The sequence below is a fragment of the Peromyscus eremicus genome, chromosome 6, assembly GCF_949786415.1.
Source record: "Peromyscus eremicus chromosome 6, PerEre_H2_v1, whole genome shotgun sequence".
Classification (NCBI taxonomy): Eukaryota; Metazoa; Chordata; class Mammalia; order Rodentia; family Cricetidae; genus Peromyscus; species Peromyscus eremicus.
Window position 1 is genome coordinate 39,580,667 of NC_081421.1, and position 23,470 is coordinate 39,604,136.

The following is a 23,470-nucleotide window of genomic DNA, read 5'->3' on the forward strand; positions in this document are numbered from 1 at the left end:
GAGCTACTGAATAGGTGGGGCAGATTATAGGCAGGAATTCACCTGGAGGCCAGTTAAATTTGAGGTACTTGTAATTGGTTTGTGCAGTAGAGTTCAAGGAAGCTGGGACTGAATATAAAGTCATTAGCCCATGTAAATATGGTTGAGATTCCCAGGAAGGAGATAGAGAAGAGAGCTCAAAATGGTATTGTATAAAGCCACATATTCGGAAATGGGAAGGAAAAAAAGAGCTCTTTCAAAAGAGACTGAGAATTGGGTAATCAAAAAGGTTGAAAGACAGCCATCGAGATGAGAGGTCACCCAAGCAAGTGAAAAAGCAGATGCCAAAGTTAGAGTGGCCATTGGGACTGAACACAGCTGAAAGCCAGAGTAGGACACTACTAAAGCAGAGAGAGCAAGGTCGGGGGTTCTGGTGGAAGATGGAGAAATGATGATCTCCACAGGCAAGAAAAAGACCATGGGGGAGTGCAGCCAGCGGTCCCCTTAGACAGAGGGCCCTCCTCTTCCTCTGCTCTTCCTCTGAGTCAATGATGGTTAGAACTCGTGGAGTAGAAAGCGAGTAGTCACTACTTCGCAGTTTTGTACATGAAGAGGACAAATCTACTCCCAGGAGTGAGCTGTAGTGAATGCAAAATGAGTAGAACCCTGGAAAAGGCCAACAATCACATCAAGGTGCCGTGAAAACACACTAATGTATAGTAAAGGTGATATTCAGGCATGTTCAGAAAGTCAAGAAATTCTTAGCTGAATCGTAGCAGTTGTTCACACATCCCTGACGCCATCTGCAAAGACAGGTGTGGAGCAGCAGACTTTGAGGAGGGTGCCAAAGCCTTTAATAAGCAGAAATGCCTGTCTCGGGAGTCCGGGGGGGGGATGACAGGTAAAGTAGGTGAGGCTGGAGTGACTGAATGGCGGGAGCCTCAATAAGTGCTGTGGAGAGTGCTGATGTGGATTTGGCACAGTGATAATAGAAGGCTAGTTTGGTCTGTTGACGCTGAGTACTGTTGCACAGAGAGAGCACAGGAGAGAGATCTCCAAGAAAGCAGAGGAGAGAGATCTCCAAGAAAGCCATTTTGCTTACGCCAGAGAGCTGGAAAGAGCTTTCTGGGAGCAGGCTTAGGACTTTATACCCTCACACTTTCTTGGAGAAACTGACTTCAGAAATGCTTTTCTGATTGTATTTTCTGTCACGAGCCAAATCCCTCTTCCATCTAGTGGTGGGTTTGTGGGAACCCCCTTTCTGAAGAGAGAGGAGCATTGCTGATTAAGATATGAGAAACAGGACATGCCACATGATCTGTTCATACAGATTAGGGGTTTGGTTCGTGTGCTGCCATAGGTGATTATATCACTCACAAGCATAAACAGCATGTCCAGGGGGGATGCTGGCAGGCCTCCCACCTGGCATATTGTTATGGAACTCTGTGACAATAGAATTATTAACGATTCATTTAAATTTATCTTTCTATACTCTAGATAAAAGCTCAAAATTAATCAGAAAGTTATTCAAGTATTTGTTTATACATTTCTCAGACGTATGATAATTCTTCAGAATTTAAAAAACAAACAGCTGTCGCATATCAGAAGTCAGGTTGCCTCTCCACCCCCCAATTCCTCAACCCAGGAGCCTGATTACAGTATCTTAGCTGTGATGGTAATGAAGGGGTGAGAGTCACTTTGCTGGCTAGACGATCAGGAAGCCCAGCTGAAATGAACTATCAGGTAACCCCTAGCAAACACCATCAGTTCCTCCTTCTTTGTGGCTGAATAAAACCCCATTGTGTTTCTCTATCCAGTCATCTGTTGCTGGAAACCGAGTCTGATTCTGTATCGGCCTCTGTGAATGGTGCTGAAGCAAACGTGGGTGTTCAGGCATCCATGCCGAGTGCTAATTGAGATTCCCCAGGATGCATTTCCAGGGCTGGCACAGCTGTAGTCGGTGGTACTTCTGTTTTTAGTGTTGTGCGGAACATCCATGATGATTGCCGTTGTGTCTGTGCTGATTTACATCCTTGCCAGCATGGCTAAGAATTCTCTTTCCCGTGCATCTTCACCAGCATCTGTTGTCATTGATTTTCTAAATAATAGCCACCCTGAGGGGAGGAGATGGAATCTCAAAGTCATTTTGAGTGGGATCTCCTGGATGCCAGTGATATAAGCATTTTATATGTTCATTGGCTATTGGTGCTTTACTTTGTGAGAACTCTCTGATTCTTTCGTATGTCTGTTGTTTTTTAGAGTGTTTCATTTTGTTATTGTTTGGTTGAATTCTTTATATTTTAAGGTATCAATCTCTGTCAGATGTGTACTTGGCGAAAGTTCTTTCCCTATGCTGTAAAGTATCTCCACTCACTCATTTCCTTTGTTTGACAGACACTTTCTTGATTTCACACAATCCCCTTTGTAACTGCTTGGAATTATTTCTTGAGCTACTGCAGTTCTTTCTAGAAAGCCGTTGTCTGTGCCTTATCCTATAGTATTTTCCTCTAACAGCTTCGGAATTGCCGATCTTCCATGAAGGTCTTTGACCCACTGTGAGCTAGCTTGCGCAGTGTGTAGATGGTCTCATTCTTTTACGTGTGGATGTCCAGTGTTCCTAGAACTATTTGTGGAAGTGCCTTTTTTCCCCAGCGTGTATTTTTGGCACCTTTGTCAACAACCAGGTGATTGCAGCTCTGCAGGTTTGTTTCCAGGTGGTCTGTTCCGTTCCATTAGTCTGTATGTCTGTCCCTCAGCTAGCACTACAATGAAGATAGGTTTTGGTGACACTATAAAACCTGTGGCATTGTTCCTTTTGTTCAGGATTGCTTTGGCTGTTCGAATTTTGTTTTTGGGTTTTTGTTTTTTTTTTCTGTTTCTGTGATGAATACCATTAATTTTAATGGGGGTTACGTTGAGTCTGTAAATTTGTAACTCTTTTGGTAATATAGCCATCTTCACAAGTTAATTCTGCTAACCCATGAGAATAGAATATTAACCACAGAGAAACCACAAGTAATGGATAGCCCGGTAATAGTCAACTGAAGTCAATCATTCCATTTAACTCCAAAACTTTTGAGGGAACAAAAGAACAATGTGAGCACAGCCCATACCAAGACTCTCATTTTGAAGGGCCAGCCCTCAAAGACTAAGAAAGCATAGTGAGACTAGCAATTGGTTTTAGGGCAATAAAGAAAAATAGAAGAGACAAAAGTCAATAAGGAGGGGAACGGTAAAGAAAGGAAGAAGTGGGGCAGCTCTAGCTGAAGGCAGAATAAGAAGAGAAGGAGGAAGAAACACACTAGACTACCTAAAGCAATCCTTGTACTCAGTAGGCTGAGGCAGAGAGACCGCAAACCCAAGCCCGTCTGTACCCCATGGGAGAGCCTGTCTCAAGAAGAGAAAGCAAAAAGGAAGAGAAAACAGTGTGGGACAAAGCTGGTCTACAAAATTAGGTGCTAAATAAATGAACCATGAGAGTGAAAGAAAGAGAAAAGGAGAAAGAGACTAAAATTTTATATCACACATATACACATACATGGGGAAGGAAAAAGTAAGATAGAAGTAAAAATTTTTAATTAAAAATAAAAATAGTCAAAAATAAAACAGATAAAAAGAAGATGAAGAGGATTGATGTCCTTTCCCTTAGAGGTGTCACTCACCAGGGTAGGGTTGCAGAACCTGGTATACACATGCTCTCCCTGGTCTGGGAGGGCATGCAATCTTTCTGGCTACGCTAGGGGTCCAGAATCCATCTCTGTGCCATCTTACTTTTCCTTCCCTGGCTAGCTAGATGTGTGATTTCCACTGAGAGAAGAACCTTTGCAATGCTTTGCTGCCTCTGTTGATCTTTGTGGTGTTGGCCCTACAGCAGAGTATGTGCGCCATGGGCTGGTCAGAGAAGATTATATCCCTTGGTGCCTTTAATTCCCAAGGTCCCATGTGCAACTGCCAGCAAACTCCCCACTTGGGTGTCTCACTCCTTGGTACCTCTAAGCACTAAGCACTTTGTCCCCCTTCCAAGGAGCTAGTGAGTCTTACTCCTCAGACAAGATTTCCACTCCATAGACTATTGCACAGCTCTGATTCCCAAAGTTTCCCTCTGGCTAGAGCAAAAGGAATTCTTACAGAACTCTTAAATTGCCAAAAACTTATAATCAGATTGATGATCAAGTCATTACTTACAAACATTTCCCTCAAGACCTGTTAAGTTCTTTGACTTAATTTTCTGGTATAATGAATTTATTTAGATGAAATTTAGATGCTTTTGATACCTTTGTTATTCTGAAGCTAAATGAACTCATTATTCCCAAAACATATGTATAGAGCAATTAACAATTCTGTTAACTGAAATCCAAGAATCAAAATACCAGCAATATATGTCACTGAGAAATTCATTTTAGTCATATTTCATTGACTCTAATAATGTAATATACACATAGTCATGAACACAGCTGTGAATTTTGGGAAACAGTGTACAGAATATTCTGGAACAAGGCTCTGCTAATGTGTTGAAAAGAAATGACACACGCTAAATCTTGAAAGTCAGCTTAATAAACGTATCCATTTTCAAAGTAACTATTGTGAGACCCTGTATACTACACAGCAGTGAGGGTAGTAACACAAAGACATCTAAAAGAAGTGGGGAGATTTGGAAAGCTGACATTGTGGCAGTATTCCATATGGGACCTAAGGGCAGGCTCAGCCTCGTCCCAGCCTGACACTCACTGGGACCAAGGTCAGTGACGTGGTGCCTCCACATCCAGTCAGCCCTGGGCTGCTGATCTGCCTTTGACCCCTGCTCCCATCTTTGAGTTCCAGCCTGGCCCCTTGAGCATTTCACTCCTGGCTCATCCCCCAGTTCTGACCAGTGAGTTTCTGCTGCTTTTCTGTCCTGAGCTACTGAGTCTGGACTCTTCACCTAGTCTCAACCAGCCTAGTTTTCCCTCTTCAGCACTAATTTGCCCTGCCCTATAATTCTCAAAGTTGTTTCTGTTCTCTTTTGACTAAGCCCCTGAGTTCTGGTTTGGGATACCCTTATGTAGCTAAGCATGGCTGCTTTCATCAGCCACAGAGCTCTGTCCCTGTCTGCCTCCCTCATAAAATGCCAGTTCACATTCCTTGTTCACATACATAAATATCTCTCTAGTTTCTGGGAGCACATTGCAAGCAACTAACCTTAAGTGACATATGAAGTAGGAATGTTCATGTCACTTGAGCACTGGGTAAAGTTAGAGAATTACAAAAGAACCCTTCATAGCTAGATGACAGTGTATTGGAGGAGTTCACTTCACATGCAATATAAAGGAAATAGTCTTATTTAGGATGGAAGTCTACAGTTCTCTGAGCTTGGAGATTGCATCTGTGTACCCACTAAGGTTTACTCAGTGCCAAATAGTATTGGGTCAATGGTGGTACTTAAAAATGTTGCTGAAATAAAATGAAAAGTTTCAGAGTTTATCCATTATTCTTGAGGACAAAACCTTTTGGAAAAAGCAAATCATGTAGCATAATCCTCTGGGTCTTCCATAATAGAAAAGGACTATTTACTTTACTAAAAATATGAATGTGTGGCACTAAACAGTCTTATATCACCCCAGTTCTTGGCTTATTAATAGATACTCAGTTTAATAGTGCTCACTAGGGAAGAGCTGTTTTACCATTTGACAGCATTCCAGAAGCATCCTGACCTGGCTTGACCTCTTTTTGTGCCACTCCCTAGCAAAAACTTACACAAGGGCAGACTGCTTTGAGCTCCTCTCAGTAATTGCATATGATTGAAGTCTGTTGGTCATCTTTGACCAACACATGATTCAAAATTACCTGTTTAAACAGGAGGAGCATGGGTGGGTCTAGGAGCTTGGGATCTACCCCAAGTGTTACCAAGGGAACAGTGCAGCCTTTGCATGACCTTTCACAGCTTTAGTTTTTAAAAAGGAACAATATTATTCATTAGCATTATAGGCAACAGCAAACTTGATAACTTATTTTAAGTGATATATTATTTAAATCACAGTATTATCCCTAATAGCTTTTTGCCAGCAGTCTTTTAGCATTCAAAATGCAAATTACACCTGAAAAAAGAAAAAAAAAATCCTATTTTTAGACTCATGGCGCTTTAACTGTTACACCTTTACACTGCTATACTTTATTATCAGTGTATATTTTGGATGTGAGTTTTGCAGGAATCCCTAGAGGGAAATTACTGTTGACCCTCTCTTGGCTGTGAGCCATTTGTTGAAATGGACTATGAGATAAGCCTGAAGAATTTCACTTATTTGGGGACAACCAACTGCAGATTACCATTGTAGGACCATTAAAATAGAAGATTCTGAAATCCAGGGCCAAGTGAGGTGAAAAACTACATCTAACTGTGTGCTTATTAGGAGAAATTAAACTCACTTGAATGCCTAAGAAGACAATGCTTGCTAGGCAACATAGTTTGGATTTTCTTCCTCCCTTGATAAGGCTGTTGAGATTCTTTAGTGTTATCTGGACTTAACAGTGGAATGGTGGCATACGGAAAACACTAGCTTCATAAACCGACAGTCCATCTCAATTCATCTTAGTGGCCTTGGCCACATAACCCTTCTGTGCAGGACCACTTTTCAGTTAGAGTAATGTCCGCTGTCTGAATACAGACTGTGGGTCCTGGATGAGTCTCATCCACCTTCCCATTTACCAGTGGTGTGATCTGGCCTACAACTAATTTATCCAGAATGATTATACCTCAAAATGACAACAAAATATATTTACCATAAAAATTTAAATGAAAACAAACTTCAAAGTGTGTACAAAGGTGCTTAGCATGAAATGAAATGCTTAGTGAATGTGGGCTTCTGTCGTCGTTATTATTAGGCTGATTACATTTAAATGTCTTTGAAGTCCCTCTAATTTCTCTTCTGTAGTAAGTCTGACAGTGAATCAAAACCAGGTTGACTGTGAGTAAGCTTGTGTCTGTGTGTATGTTCATGTGAGCATGTATATGTGTTCATATCCACACTGACGTCATTAGTCTTTGTTTTCAACTTCACTGTGTTTAGAATCACCAGGGAGGTTGAGGCACACCTCTGGGGATATGTCGGAAGGTACTTCCAGTGAGGAGTAACTGAATCAGAAGACCTGCCTAGAATGTGGACTGCTCCATCACATGGGCTAGGTTCCCAGACACAATAAAGGTGGAAAAAGAAGAAAGCCAGAGTGTGCATGCCCTTCTCTTGGATTCTGCTCCACCATGATACCAACTGGGCTGCTCTGCCATGCTTTCTCCACCATACCAGCCTAAGCCTTTCAAAACTGAGTCAAAACAAATCCTATCCCCTTAGTCATTTCTGTCAGCTACTTTGGTCACAGCAATGAAAAGGTGACTAATAAGTAGCCTAGGCACTGGGGGTGAATTAGCCAGTGTCTTCAGACAAGTTCTAACTTGTGACCATTTGATTTCTTTGTCTTTTCTCTTTCCTTTATGGTGATGTAAAAGGAATAAGCATTCTTTAGAAATTATACTTTGAATTTTGGTCTATTCTCAGGTTAGTGATAGTCTGAATGACACTTTCCCAAAATGCTGGCCATCAATAGTGAACTTCCCAGTTAGCCATGTGATTGTGGCTCTGACACTCTTAAGTTTGAGGGTTACTCAGCTATGATGCCATGTAGCCTGAGTGTATTAAATGTGTTTGTTAATTGTATTTTTCGTGTCTGATGAGTTTATCAGGATGTACTCCTATTGTAAGTCGGGGAGCATCTGTATGTGAAATACAGTTATGAACTAATTACTCTTTAAGCTAGGAGACCAAAAATAGATCTCCTTATTGAGAGCACAGATGTGCTGAGTAATTCCACTGTGTACAAAGGCTTTCCACAGATCGTCTATGGAGTTTGAAGAGTTGTGTGGATATGGTTGGTCTTTCCTTCTCAGAGCCTTGTGCATCCCAGGCTGTCCTTGAACTTGCTGTGCAGCTAAGTGTGAACTTGAACTTCTGGTCCTCATGCTTTGCCTGTGTGTTCTGAGATTACAGGCATGGGCCAGCACACTGGTGCTGAGGATTGAACCAGAGCTTTGGGCATGCTGGGTAAGCACTATACCAACAAAAATCCACACCATCTCTAGCCCCAGTGATGACTTTTCTCAGTGCTGACCAATTAAGTAACTGTAAGTCTTTGCGTTAGATTGCTCGGGCTGGAGCATAAATGGTGGTTCAGAGGAGTGTTTGAATTAAGTGATAAACCAGTGTACAGATTAATTCAGTCCCACCACACCCCATCTTTCTTCAGCTAACACAACAGGAGAGCAATTTGGAGCAGGGATTTTCTTCATTAAAAATGAAGAGTGGATTGTGAAGGAATCCAGAATGTTTGCAATAAAAGCTGTTTGATTTTTATTAGCATTAGGGTCATTTTCTTTTCAGGAATGGTCCCCCAGATTCTAGTTTGCATATTGCTGCCTTCTGAATGGTGATCACTTTGCTTTTCCCTGTGTTCTCCTTGTTCTTTCTAAATGTTACAGCTATGCCTCCACATTAGTTGAGGGCTAAGGGCGGAGGGCAGAAAAGGAGGAAAGAAGTTACCTTCAGAATTGTTGTCAAAGGAGATGTTTTTTTAATTCGCTGAAGTTGCCTGATAAGTAATATCAGGCTTAGTGTCTATTAATATAGCCCATATTTATAACAAAGGTCTAGTCATAAATGAGTGGCCTAAGGTCTTTACAGGAAGCATCTGCTACTGGCTGCCCTAACATTTCTCTGACCTCGTTTGGATACTTTTAGAGTATTCAGTTATTTTAAGATACTAAAGTTAGAATGTTGTTTGGAGCCCAGCATCAGAAAGCTTAGAGCAATTTGGAAAGAACAGGCTGAACACATTTTTGCTGCTGTGTAATTTCTTTCACCCTTCTTCAGTGCAGAACAAGACTGGTCAATGGAGAAGTTTTGCCAAAGACTAGGGAAGGGTGTCTATTTGGTGCATGTGTTATAAACAGATACCTGATCTATTTAATCTAATTCACAAAAATTTTTTATTTATTTATTTTTATATTATGTGTATTGGTGTTTGCTTGCATGTATGTCTGTGTGAAGGTACTGAATTTACTGGAACTGGAGTTACAGACAGCTGTGAGCTGCCATGTAGGTGCTGGGAATTGAACCCAGGTCCTCTGGAAGAGCAGTCAGTTCTCTTAACTGCTGAATCATCTCTCCAGCCCTGACAGAAAGCTTTTTAAATGGAATAGTAGTTGAGAAATAAATATTGTATATTCTAATATTTGTTTTTGTTTTGCCCATTTTGTTGATTTTCATAGATGTTTCAAAAAATCCAAATAGCCTCACTGTTTGTTAATCCTGTGTTTGATAATTTGCCTTGGCACTGAAATTTACTTTTAATCCTAAAACCAACAGCCTGGGCTCTTTTGCAGAGATTCCTAGACATGTGGAAAAGAGAAGAGTGTTTGAATGTCCATTCACACCTCCACTCATTGAGCCAAACAAGAAGGCTGTGACCAAGGGTAATTTGTGCAGGTTGTTAGTGCCATGCCAGAGATCGATGGTATATACTCAGTGAGGTCCTTCAACAGAAACACACAAGTTTAGCTTTGGGTCAGTGATTACCAGAGGCTCAGCTGACTATTTTCTCTAAGGCTTATGATTCACTATACACAAATTCGTATTGGCTTTATACATCAGAAAGGCCATCAATAACAAGAATCACCCATATTTGCTTTGAAATGACCAAGAATTTATTCCTCATTCTTTTGAGAAGCATCGATGACCTGCTAAGTAGGAATCAAGTTTAAAAATGAAGTCAATGAGGAAGTACTGCAGTTGCGTACTTTGTTCTTTTACTGCTATGACAAGCTGATTTCAGGCTTCCTTTGTGTCCCTGACACTTGTCCCAGGAGCATGTGACAAATGCGGAGGTTGCTTTTAAAGTTCATGTAGATACAGGACCAGAAAACTGGCATCTGGGAAACGTTCTTATATAAACATTAAAATAGTTGTTATTTGTGGTGCCCCAAATCCTATTTTTAATTAGCACACTATCAGTATTGTTGGAAAGAAGGGAACAGATAGGAGAGAGGAGATCATGTGACATGGACCTATGGGCATTCAAAGATAGACCGATGATTGCCCCCGGCTTTTATGTGATATTGGAGTTACAGCCCTGATCTTTGCACTCTCTAGACAAGTGCTTGACCACTGAGCTATGTCCCTGCTTGGGGCTCAGAACAAGGAGAGACGATGGAGGACAGGAAAAAGGCAGTTTTCTTGCCATACATCCTGAACACCCAGGGAAAACTGCATCATAGGTAGAGTCTGGGCAGGAAGGGGTGGAGGCTGAAGTCAGTGGAGTAAGAGTGTGAAGCCTGAAGGAGAGGCCATGGGCGTGACACACAGGTGAGGTTCCTAGGAACTCAGCAGAAGTTACCACTTAATACTGTTGCCGTATGAGTGGTTTTGCACTTGCAGAGGAAACATCTCTGAGTTGAGAATTACAAGACATCTTTAGTTTCTGATAGTCAGTCTTCTGGCCCATTTCTCTGTTTATTGCTTGTTTAATCTGGTGCATAGTAGAACCAGTAAAGAAACCTTAAATATTCTGAATCACCCCCAAAACTGATATAATTGATCAAAAATAGATCCTACACATTTGTTTGTTTCAAAGTCTTTTTGTCAGGGTTGGAAACTACTGCTCCCCAAGCTTTTTGCTGAGATTTTTTGGGCTCCTTTATCCAGTGTACTTTGAATATTGGTCAGACAGATCTCGGCTCCTGTGTGTTCCATTGGCCCACATTCCATTCCTGCTTGTCCCAGTGCTGCTTACGAGAAATGCTTACTCCATCCCGATGCTCCAGTCCCTGATGGTCTGCCCTGCCTTTCTCCTGTGAGGAGGGAATCTGTGACTGGAGAGTGGTATGGAAAAGTGAAGAGGAGGACTAGCAAGGACAGAAGAAAACACAGTTGGGTTGCAGTAGAAGAGAGAAGCCCGTGGGAGGCTCCACTAGTCACATGGCCCAACCTTCCGGGCCACCACATGGGGAAAGCCTGCAAACACATGCACCAAGGAGCAAGTGTTATACTCCTAACATTTACTAGCTGCTGGTCTTGTGAAAAATTACTCAATCACGTGCAACTAAGCAGCAACAGAACTTTGGAATTCAAAGCAAGTCTCTCTGACTTAAAGACTAAAATGTTTCCCTAGCTTGTATTCCATTTCCAAGTCATACCCACACAATACACCCTCGGTAATGAATACAGTAATTAATGACTTCCCCAGATACTAGCTGAGCTTGTTTTTAAATTCCCAGAGTCAAATAAGTTGGGAGAATGTTATGAGGAGATTAGTTAGGGAAAAAATGGTGCGCCATTTATCAGCCCAGAACATTCAGAATTGTCGTCTATAAGAAATAAGCTCATTATTAATGGGAGATTACTTCGCTTGTCTTTATGTGACTAAATTTGAAAAATTAACTTTTTCTTTATAGCAAGGGTAATGAATACATATTCATCTAATACAAATTGGGAAATAAAGATAAGCAAATATTACAAAATTAAACACACCCATACCCCCTCCCCATAGATATAACTATACTAAGTACCTCAACATCTACCCTTCTGGAATTTTTGGACTTTTACATAGAGCTTTTTAACATTGTAGCATTTTTTTCTCCACTTTACACCTACCTGCTAAATGACATTCCATATCAATACATTTGCCTTTTCATGTTTACTTATTGAAGTAAATAATTTTGCTTGACTTTAAAACACAGTCATTTATTCAGAAGTCAGAAACATCTGAAGAGCAGGGGTGTGGCTGTGTGTGGATGTCCAGCAATTCAAAGGACAGCACAAAACAGAAAGACAGTTACAACCAATTTGACAGTCATGCATGTTTCCTATGGTCCTTCTACCCACGTCTACTGCTGACTTCAAAGAAAAGTCAACACAGTGGAGGTCCAGAGGATAAGGTGCAAGATGAGAATCAGTCCACGATAAGAGATTAAAGGAAGGTTCATCAAAGACTCAGCTTAAAAGTGCTAGCCTGTGACCTGCCTTAGCCTATGGCCCCCAAATATTCATCAGAACAGAACTTTCTTTGAAGTGATATGAAGCACTGACACTCAGAGCCTTCTCTGGTCAATGGGACTTATAAGAGGCACCGGAAGGAGCTAGCACAATTGCCTATTCCCAGCCCTCTGCTTGTCTCTGAATGTTGTTTCTCTGGACTAGTACAGATGCTGGGATCTGGCAAGGAAAGCTGGCCTGAGAGGGAATATTAATCCATTTCCCCATTGTGGGGGGTTTGGGAAGTTCACATGCACTCAAGGGACTGATTTTTATACTCATGAGCACGGAATTTCAACCAACACCATTATTTTTATTCAAAGTGTTTGATGGGGTATGTAGGATTCCAAATGGGCTGTAACATTTACCGTCTACTCCCACTGTTCGTTGTGCAAGCTGATTGCTTCTTTATGACTTTTCAGTAGATTGTGCTATCCTAGGGTGTTCGAATAAGCCACTCACTTCCCAGGAGAGAGAATGAATGGACTTGGTCCCCAAATGTCAGTGACTTTTACAACATCTACCTTCAACTTTTCAAACAGAAAAGTTCAAAAGAAAAAATGTGCAGAGTGTAATTCTAGAAGGTCTTTAGTTAGTGTGTTCAGTCTCCATTTTTGAGGGGTTTTCACTTCATATGGCAATCTTCTTAATTGGGGGTGTTGATTTCACTTTCTCCTGCCATTGGATCTTTTCTTCTCTATTTTTTAGGTTTTCTTCCTTCCTTCCTTCCTTCCTTCCTTTCTTACTTCCTTCCTTTCTTACTTCCTTCCTTCCTCCTCCTCCTCCTCCTCTTCCTCTTCTTCTTCTTCTCCTCCTTTTTTGAGACAGGGTTTTTCTGTGTAGCCCTGGCTGTCCTGGAACTCACTCTGTAGACCAGGCTGGACTTGAACTCACAGAGATCCACTTGCCTCTGCCTCCCAGGTGCTGGGATTAAAGGTGTGCACCATCACCACTTCCCAGAAATTTTTTAGGTTTTCTTCTCTTGTCCTGTTGTGTTCAGGCTAGAATTCTTCCTGTTGGGTCTTGAGCAAGCGAGCGAGTGGCATTTGACCCTGTGAGAATAGAAGAATGAGTCTCTTACATTCATGGAGCTAAAGTTTAGGTTGGGGAGAAACCGAATTTGTTCCTGTGTGCTGAGGATGATACATGCTGATGTGGGTATTGTAGGGATGGTGTTTATCAAGGTGGAGGATTTAAGCTGGGTTTTAAAAATGCCTGCAATTTCATAAGGTGAAAAAAAATGCAGAAGGGTTGGACTGGTATAGATAGAGTCCAGTAAAACAGGAACTGAGCTGACTCGTGGAAGGAGAAGAGGACACAGCTCAGGCATAACTGCACCCCATTAATAGATGTCAGGTGATGGGCATACAAAAAGATTAATGGCATCAACAAATTGGTGAGGCAGACAGAGAAAGTGTCTACAATGCAAAGCTCAAAGAAGCTTCATCCAAACACCAAAGATTGAGTGAGGCAGTGAACTCAAAGGAGTCTAGAGAGAGACATTTTCATTATGGCTCGGAGTCACAGAATTTTAGGAAAGTGGGCCATGGGCCAAACCTTGAAGGGTAGGTAGAAATTGAAAAGAAGCAGAGAAGGGATCCAAGACATGGGATGAGGAGGTCAGAAGCAAAGGCTCAGGGCTAAGAAACATTGGAGTATTTTGGCACTCCCAGTAGGCCTGTCTTATGGGAACAGAGGTGAATAAAAATGTAGATAGGATAATGGGAAGAGGATGGCTTCAAGACCAAGTTAAAGACTTTGTCATATAACCTGGAAAATGACAAGCCACTGACATTTTTGAGTAATGTTGTGGCCAGTGCAAAAGGGTCTTTAGGGAGTTTAATCTGACACATGAGCAGAATATATGAAAGAGAGAGCCAGTGGGATGAATTAATCAGCAGAAAATGAAGATGTAAACTGGGTTGATATTAAACATGGAAAACAGGCTAAGGAATTAAAAGTTAGCAAAGAGATGGAAGTAATACAGAGTCTTTCCCAAGAACTCAATCCTAAGAGTCTGTTCTAACGATATGCTGTGTACCATAGCATGGAAGTTTAAAGATGACTGATTTGAAGGAGGGATAAAAGTTAGACTTGAGGTGTTCCGGAAGTAAACACGTCCTAAACGTGCTTAGAATTAGGGGCTTGAAGCTCAGCTGCAAAACTTACCATACCAAGTTAAAAAAAAAAAATCAACACAGCTCAGCAATTGTTTCAAGTTTTTAGTTAATTAATTAATTGGTTCAGAAAGTGAAGTACTTTCAGAAGCTCACTTGAATATATATACTCTGCTGATACCAGTGAATTCTCAATTGCTCCTTTGTTTTCACTACAAAACAGTTGAACTTACTGTGAGAAAGGACGCTGGGAGGATTGTAGGGGGTGGGTCTGCTCTATTCCAAGTGTAAAGTGTGTGAGCCTTGTGCCTTATTCTAATCTTCAGAATGTAATAATTCATATTTTATCAGTTATAGCACCTACAAGAACATGTCTTATGCACTGTAAATACTCAGTGTTGTGTTTTCATCACGATTTTTCAAACACCTAAGAGTGGACCTCAGAAAATCTTGCAAGCTTACAACCAATTTTATAACAGACTCTCCATAAACAAATGCAAATTGGGCATGAATTTTAATTGCGAAATTTTGTAAGTGGGACCGGAGAAATAGCTCAGTGGTTAAAGGCTTCTGCCACCAAACCCGGCACTTTGAATTTGATCTCGGGACTCACACGGTTCAAGGAGAGCACCAACTCCCATGAGTTGTCCTCTGACCGTAGATTCATGCTGTGACACACCTGTGTACACACACATAAATAAATAAAAATGTAATAAAAATTTAAAGAACTGTAAGCAAGATACAAAAACTAATGACTGGCTTCAGATCCCTACTGAGCTCATAAAAATCCACTAGCAATCAGCTCTTCATCCTTCGGAGTTTCAGAGATAATTTGAAGGACGCAGCACCCGGAAAAGCAAGTAGCTCCTGAAAGTTACCAGAGTGCAGAATGACACTATGTTAACCATAGGCCAAGATGGCCACCACAAAGTAGACCTATAATTCTTTTTCCTTGAAGTCGTAAACTGAAGAAAGTTCAGTTATTGGGAGCCAGGTGCAAGGAGACACATTAGGAAACAGTGAGGACTTAGGACGGAGAACTCAAGCCACTCAGAAATAAAACAAACCCACTATAGTAGTAAAGGGCCAGGGGACTACAGACACAAACTAGTCATGATGCCATCAGAGTGCACTATTATGTAAATACAGAACAGAGCCTCTGTGCAGCTGATGTGAAGAAGAGCTTCCTTTTCTCTTTCCAGCCTACTTAAGCAATACATCTTTCAATTCATCTGATCCTCTCTCTGGTCTTGCAGCTTCTCGATTGATCCAGAACATGGATGCCTCTGCTGAGCCCTGTACAGACTTCTTCAAATATGCTTGTGGAGGCTGGTTGAAACGCAACGTCATTCCAGAGACCAGTTCCCGATACAGTAATTTTGACATTTTAAGAGATGAGCTGGAAGTCATTTTGAAAGGTTAGTGTTGACAGTGTCTGTGAATTGAAAATTTTTCCTCTGACATCCATTTTTTAGAGGTGTAACTTCTGGCCATTACAGGAAATTTGGCAAAAGATTACAGTTTTTATTTCCTTCAGGATTTGCAGACATCCATTGAGTCACTCTGAGGGTAGTAGACACCAAAATGGATGTATTGTCATCTCTTAACGTTCCCTGATTTAATTTTAAATACACAAGTGCTAAAGCTCTTCATCCCCATTGATGGTGTCTTCATGTCATTTTATAGAAGGGAAACGTTTAATGGTTGCTACTGAACCATTTCCACAGATGCCCCTACTCATCCCCGTGCTGTGTTAAAGTTGCTGAAGATTTTACCAGGCTTTGTCTTCCCTGAAAAGTGGAGAATGTTTAGACTCATATCTACCATCTCCATCCATCCTGTTATCTTCTAGAAGTTGCTTTGTAGGAAAAATGGGAGTTTCCTATGTTTTACAATCTAAGCAGGAAGAACAATTTATTTGGATCATGCATTGCACATTCACACAAAGATAATTACTTTCTAGTCATCAGAGGATTATCTACACTAAGTCCCAAATTCCTTTGTGTTATTTGTTTTGTACAAATCTAAAATTCAAAAGTAACTGGTACCTGAGGCTGAGAAGCACACACACACACACACACACACACACACACACACACACACACACACACTCATATACACACACATACATGCATGCACACACACTCATATGCACACACACCTTCACAGTCTACTCAAAAAGACTTACACAACCTCACTTCTGTTCTAGGAGTGATGGCTTTGTTTTTCTCAGGATTTAAGAATGGGGAGGGAGAAAACATTTATTTTTAATTAGACCTATGTTGAAAATGTTAATAACAGCCCCAAATCAGCAATTCTATTGACCCATTTTACTAAATGCCTTATTTCAGATGTCCTTGAAGAACCCAGAACTGAGGACATAGTAGCAGTGCAGAAGGCGAAAACCTTGTACAGGTCCTGTATAAATGAGTGTAAGTGTTTTTTATTTGAAGTATGTGTATATTAGTAACAAAATAGGAATAGAATATGCATAACCCCACTTTGTATTTATTTCCCTTGTTCCGAAAAGCTGCTATTGATAGTAGAGGCGGGCAGCCTCTACTCAGACTGCTACCAGATATATATGGGTGGCCTGTAGCCTCAGAAAACTGGGAACAAACGTATGGTAAGACCATTTCCCTCTTTTTGAAGTTAATAATTTCCACAGTACAGTATTGCGAATGAAACACAGCTTCAGAAAACGTGCTTCCCCTTCTCTTCCTTTAGGTACTTCTTGGACAGCTGAGAAAGCTATTGCACAACTGAATTCTAAATATGGGAAAAAAGTCCTCATTAATTTTTTTGTTGGCACCGATGATAAGAATTCTACCCACCATATAATTCATGTAAGTGTGTGTGTCAGGCAGCCAAGGCTATCTTTAACTTGTAATGAAATTCCCATGTACATTTTTTTCATTGATATTTGAGTATTGCCAATTCTCCCTTTCATTTCATGAACTAGGGGGTAATAAATCCATCCCCTGGCTCTCAGCCCTGGGGCACCATGTTAAAAGGGTTTCTTGGTGATATGTTTTAGACACTCACCTCTCACCCTTGTCTCTATTTTAGAGAGCTCCCTAGGATCCTCTTATTATGAAAATAACTCCCAGTTTCTTTGTACGTATCATGCTTTGGTTTACATAACATAATGTAGGCCTGGAAACCAAAAATTCCTCTTTGATTTAAAATGAAATACCCCAAAGGGGATTTTGAACACAGTTTTGGTTTTCCCTAAATCTGAGTGAAGGTAAATAAAATACCATCCTTTCAAGGGTCCTTCATGCAGAGATGTGTTGGACTCCTCCAAACTTCAAGGAATCCCACCTTTATCTATCAGTGCTCTAGGTTACTAATGCATCCTATTCTGCCATGTACCACCTAGGAAGCAGTCTCCCAGAGCACTCAGTGGGCCCACTTGTCCTTCACATCGGTGCCCAAGCTGGACCACATACATGAGAACCGCAGACCCTTTTCTCACATACGCTACTGTCCGCACCTGCTAAAATCCTTCCGAACACACACCTCTGGGGACATCTTGGGGCGGGGGAGTCTTCTCCCTGCCTCTTTGGTAGACAATCTCAAGATTTCTAGCAAGATTTACATTGGCAAATAGGTTGTCCAGTGACTCTAGTGGTTTTGCATGCCTCCACTATCACACACCCAAATAAACAAAGGACATGACTTACTTCTTTCTACCAGTTAGAATATATCCCAGTTAAGGATGGTGCAGACAAACATGGCCCCAAGGGAACACATTAGAATGTCCAGAAACTGGGAAATCCTGTAAGTGTGTAATCTGGTAGCTCACTCGACCAGGAGCCTCATATTTTTTAGTTTGCTTTTATCTTCTGCTCTGAATTTAAAATCATTCCTAGGGTACTTTTAGTTCAAGTTTTCTTTACTCTCATTCACATATGCACAATAAAATCCCCTGGATTATGTAGCTGCCCGTGCATTTGTTACTTGCAAGAAGTGTAGAAACCTTTCCTAGATGTTTATTTACTTCATTTCTGATTGTTGCACTTACAAACAGCAGCGAGAGTGGGCCTAGTTGTATTTTATCCAAATGTTTTACTTGCTGGGTAATTTGTTTTCTTTGATGTATATGTTTTACAGTTTGACCAGCCTCGACTTGGCCTCCCTTCCAGAGACTACTATGAGTGTACTGGAATATATAAAGAGGTAAATAAAAGCAGAGGGAGAGAAGAATCAGACACAGCCTGCAGCTCCATCTGTGCAAACCTTTAATAACAAAAAGGACTCTAATGTAAAACTCCTTCCATTCTTTGCTGGGGAAATACCAAAGCCACACAGTGCTGAAGTTCCTTTGATAGAATGAACATTCCCACTAGACTAATGGAAGTCAAATAAGGAAGCTTGGAATTCCTCTCATGAATTTTGATTCTTAGTTTTTAAGTCATATGATGTATCTTTTAAAAATTAGTTGTAAATGTTTCCATTCATGTCTAACTCGGATCATTTTGCAAAAAACGAAAAGTGTCAGATTAATCATAGTAGAACATTATCAGTAAGGATTGGGGATTGACTGGTACAGTGAAAAGTACCCTCCAGAACTTTTTCAGAAAACTATGCAGATAGGGCTATCTACCCCCTTTCCCATAGCACCTAAGCCATGGACATCACATCCCACACAGCTGTTGTTGACCTGGATTGCCTTCTTAGTATCTCACAAGCTTCCCTGTCTTAGACTATTGTGAATGTGTTCTTTCTTCCTGATGCAAGGAGCCCCAGCAGACCAAACCAGCAATGTTGAGTGTGATTAGATACCAGAAGGAAGGAGTTTGTCTTATAGATGCTTTTCTCATAACTCTTTTGAAACACAGAAGAAAATTATGGTTGCTTTTCATGATCCTAAAGAGTCACATTGTGGTAATATGACTGGAACCGCTGCTTCGCTAACATCATTAGGTAGACATGGTTGTGTGTTTGCATTCATGTTAAGTTCAAATAACATGGTATAAGTGTCTGTTTGAGTGGATACACAACACTGAAATTAAGAAAAGTACATACATTATAATATCAAAGGCCATAATTAATAGCACAGGTAATTGAACGGATATAGAATATCTGAGTGATCTAGTTTCTGTGTGGGCTGCAGCTGTTGGCTTTAAGAAGTGTCCAGATGTTTCCTGTTGCAGAGTTAAAAATGAGGGAAGATTGTCAGCTCATTCCTTATCATTTTCAGCCCAAGAACTGTTCATATTTACAATTGTACTCTTATAAACTGTTGGCATTTTCCAATCTTAGATAGTTTTTATTTCATAGTTTAACATTTCAGATATCAAACTGTTCCTGATAGTCAAGGTGGTGAAGTTTCTTCCTTTTTTCCTTTGATAAGATTTTATGAAGATGATAGAATATTTTGTGAATTTTATTTTCCATGTTAGTTCATAATATCAGACAGGTGACAAATTGGCCATTTGGGGTTTGCATCTGATACAGAAGCGTTTTTACGTAAGCTTCAAGACTTGTTTTATTTTAAATTTTGAATTGTTGTCCATCTGTTGCAGAATTGGGGCCTTCACTTGGTAACACACATTTCTTCCTATGTCTGTAGAATTAGAAACCCTAAGTTTGCATTTTCAAAGGGCTGTGCAGCCAGAGCCATCCCAGTCACTCCATGGAGACAGAGCATCATTTTCTGCCTCTGTATAGCCATCATCTAGGAGATTCACTGATTTACACTGACTTTCTTGTCTCTTTAGGCATGTAAGTTGGTACTGGATTGGGTTTTGTCTGAGCTGCAATAATAAAAATACTCAAAATTACAGTACCTGCAGCAAAAGACAATATTTCTATTTCCCTTTCTGATCTCAAAGCATGCAGTCCAGGTGAGGTAGGGCACATGGGACTCCCTGTGGCCTCAGCTGCCTTTAATTTTACTCTTCTAATCTCAGTCTGCTCTGGAATTTACACTAGTCTGCCTGGTCAGAATTGGCTCATTGTGCCTTATTCATGTTTAAGGCCAAAGGGAAATAGAAAAGAAGGAAAATGCTGGACCATGTCCTCTAATTTTTTAACTAACAGATTTCTTTGGTTTTTGAGAAAGGGTTTGCTCTGTGGCCAGGGCTGACCAGGCTGCCATGTGGTTCCCGCTAAGTATAAAGGAGGCTAGAAAATGTCAGCTGAATTTACTCTTGTTTTTGATGCTATTGTAAATTGGATTTTTTCATTTCTAAGTCAAGTAATTCAATTTTTGTTTGCATAACTGCTATTGATCTTTGCGTATAGGTTTCTTTGAACTGCTTCAGTTCTAACACTACTTTTGATGATACCTTTAGCATTTTCTATGTATGAGATCATGCCGTTGGCAAATGGTCCATTTCACTGTTTCCTTTCCTGTATATAGGTATCATTTATTTCTTGTGCTTACCTTAATTGTTCTGGCTGGGACTTTTAGTACAATCTTGAACAGACATTCTTGTCTTGTTTCTGGTCTTGGAGGGAAAGTGTTCGACTTTTCACCACTAAGTCTTACGTTAGCTGTGGACTTGTCATTGTGGCCTTTATTGTGCTGAAGTATGTTCCGCTTATGCATTTAAAAGCTTTCTAAAAATTATGTTGAATTTTTCCATCATTTGAGATGACCATGTGGTTGTGTACTTCATTTTGTTTTAATAGCGTGTAACATCTATTGGTTATTATTGAATGATACTTATATACTTTTTCCACTCAGTAAATCTGAAAAGAGAATTTTTAGAGATTGAAAGCAGTTTGTGAAAACTCTGGTCTCCCTCATAAACAATAAACCTTTGAAAAGCTTGTCTAAAGCTCTAGGTTCTTTTTGGTAACCTACCAACAGCCTCAGTTCCCTCTCTGGGCCAAGGTAGATCCTCTTGGGTCCTGTGTTCTTCAAGTCCTATTGTTGAGTTGTTCTCAGGTTCAGCTTTGTCTCATCCCTGGTCCCCAGGAAGAGGTATGCAATTCTCCATACACAATCCCTCTATGGAGAACAAGTCTCTGCAACAGCAGTTGCATGCTATTTAATAGGAAGTTTCTGAGCCCTTTAGATGGAAAGCATCTTTCATGCTTGGTGTCCTTGGTACACGTTGTAGAGTCTACCAATAAACTTCCCGAGTAACACTTGAACATTACCGAGCATTAATGGCTTGCTACCTAGAGCATAGTTCTGTGACTTCTCAGTTACTTCCTGGTCTACATTTTGTAGATTTTCTTCTGAGGAAGGAAAAGTCAAAAAACTGACAAGAGCTGAGTGTCACAAACAAAATATCCGGTTATGAAACTTCTGATCTTTATAGGTCACCACCACCAGGGTGCCCAGACATCAGCCAATCTGACTGGAGCGCTTGCTTCTCTTTCCTGGATCTTGATGTCCTTTACTAACAGTGATACTGCTGTGTTTCTCTTTAACAATTCTAATAAATATCAGCTTTTTTCCTGGGCTCAGGGAGCTAGTTTATAAACACCATCGTCTGTTATTGTAAAATGGAAATCATTCTAATCAAAGCAATAATCTATGATGTTAGGATTAGTAAATACTAGTTTTGCTAATGTGTAGTTTTAAATGAAATTGCTTCTATATGGATTTTATGCTGCCTTTTAAAAGCAAGTGTTCCTTTAAAACTACTTTGTCAGTGTTAAGATTTATAATCTTTTTTTTAACAAAGGTCTACTAGATGTTTTCAGGTTCTTCTCCACTGAAATGATCCTTGATTTACTGTCTATTAAAAGACACAACTGTTAAAAGATGAGAATTCATTCTTGTCCCTGCCCTGAAAACTAAATCTCTAAATCACAAGAAAGAAAAACTAATTTTCACTTTCAAAAATATCTCAGTTTCTCCAAATCTGTACACTTGATATCACTTGGCTTGTTACATGTTTAAAAATAAGAAAAAGTTACAGCCTTCAGCTGAATCTTGCAGCAGTGAGATTGAGTTCTGACAATTACTACAGGAATTTGGAAAGAAAAGACGCTAAAATATGTGTTTTAGTGAGAAGTGGTTAACAGGCTGGACCTCATTCATCAACACTGCGTTCTATGCAAGTGTGCCCAGAGCTAGCAATATGAGCAGGCCTCGAGGGTTGTCTTGTAAGGTCATCCACCAAGATTCCACAGCCATCAGGTACACTTGGAAAGAATAAGAACTAGACTGCAGAATCAACAAAGTACACGGAAGAATTCTTGTTCTTTTCTCTCCTCATTAACAAAAATGTATCTCATATAACAGAGAAATCTCAAAAGATTGACATTAGAAAATTCAAATTATCATCTCCTTCATAGCCAGTAGTAATTCCCTGCTGAAAGCAGATGGATTTATGTGCTTTGAAATATAGTTAATTCAAAACACTACATTCTTCTACTTTGGCCTAAGTGGTCTCATGAGGTTTGAACCCAGACATACTTGTTTATTTCAAAGCGAAACAAGAAGTCTGATTAGTTTTAATAGGAAAAGAGTGAAGTTGGGAATAACTCATATGAAGTTATCTTTCATTCCTACTACCTTAAGTGACTGGGTTTTTAAATACAAATTCACAGCCAAAAAATAATAATAATAATACTTTCGCCTATTGAAATGCATGGATGGAAGCGCTGCCGAGGTACTCGTAACATCACAGTGTATCCCTCAACCGAGAAAGCCCCTCTCTCCAGGGAACCGTCTATTTAGTTTTTATGAGGGTCACAAGTAGCAGTACATTAAGTTTTTGAGATTCATTGTAGTTACACATTTTGTATAAGGCTCTTGCTTAATAACACACTTTCACTTTACTCTTTGTTTTATGTTTGATGGTGAGCACTTGTAAATACACATGTACCTCTGTGTTCAAATTGAATATAAGGGTAACCTTTGCACTTGTAAATCATTAATAAGGATGTGGGACTGTCCTGAAACTGAAAGCGCTACATTCTTTTAGCATACATCATATAGAACCTTCATTTGTATTTACCTGGATACCGAGTCTTAGAAGCATCCAAGGCTCTGCTTCTCCCCAAGCTGTGAGGCAGATTTCCCTTGACGACAGTCACCAGATTTACTAAGAGTAAAGCTCCCGACAGAAACTTGAATTTGGGTAAATTTTAAATGATCACACTTCCTTTTAATTGCTGATGCGTGACAATATCTAATAAGTAGCGCGGTGTTGAAACTTAGCAAAAGTAGGATTGAATTCTCAGAGTCTTAATGTCACTGAACTCAAGTTTACAGCTTCTGCTTATAAATTAAAATGTATCTGAAGATAAAATATAAAGAAATGGAGTGTGTGGAACAAAGATGGCATCTAAATCTGTGGTCTCTTATAGTGAAACTTCACAGTAACAGGAGAATTATGAGAAAAA

The 23,470-nt window shown here is 40.2% G+C and overlaps 1 protein-coding gene across 1 annotated transcript in view; it reads left to right on the forward strand.

The window, feature by feature from the left end:
• Positions 1-23,470, forward strand: part of Mme (membrane metalloendopeptidase) — a 75,825-nt gene that overhangs the window by 15,698 nt on the left and 36,657 nt on the right. Inside the window, exons 4-8 of the mRNA XM_059265414.1 lie at positions 15,409-15,570; positions 16,504-16,584; positions 16,683-16,778; positions 16,880-16,998; positions 18,269-18,334. Of these exons, the coding sequence (XP_059121397.1) occupies positions 15,409-15,570; positions 16,504-16,584; positions 16,683-16,778; positions 16,880-16,998; positions 18,269-18,334 (524 nt within the window). The remainder of the gene's footprint in view (positions 1-15,408; positions 15,571-16,503; positions 16,585-16,682; positions 16,779-16,879; positions 16,999-18,268; positions 18,335-23,470) is intronic.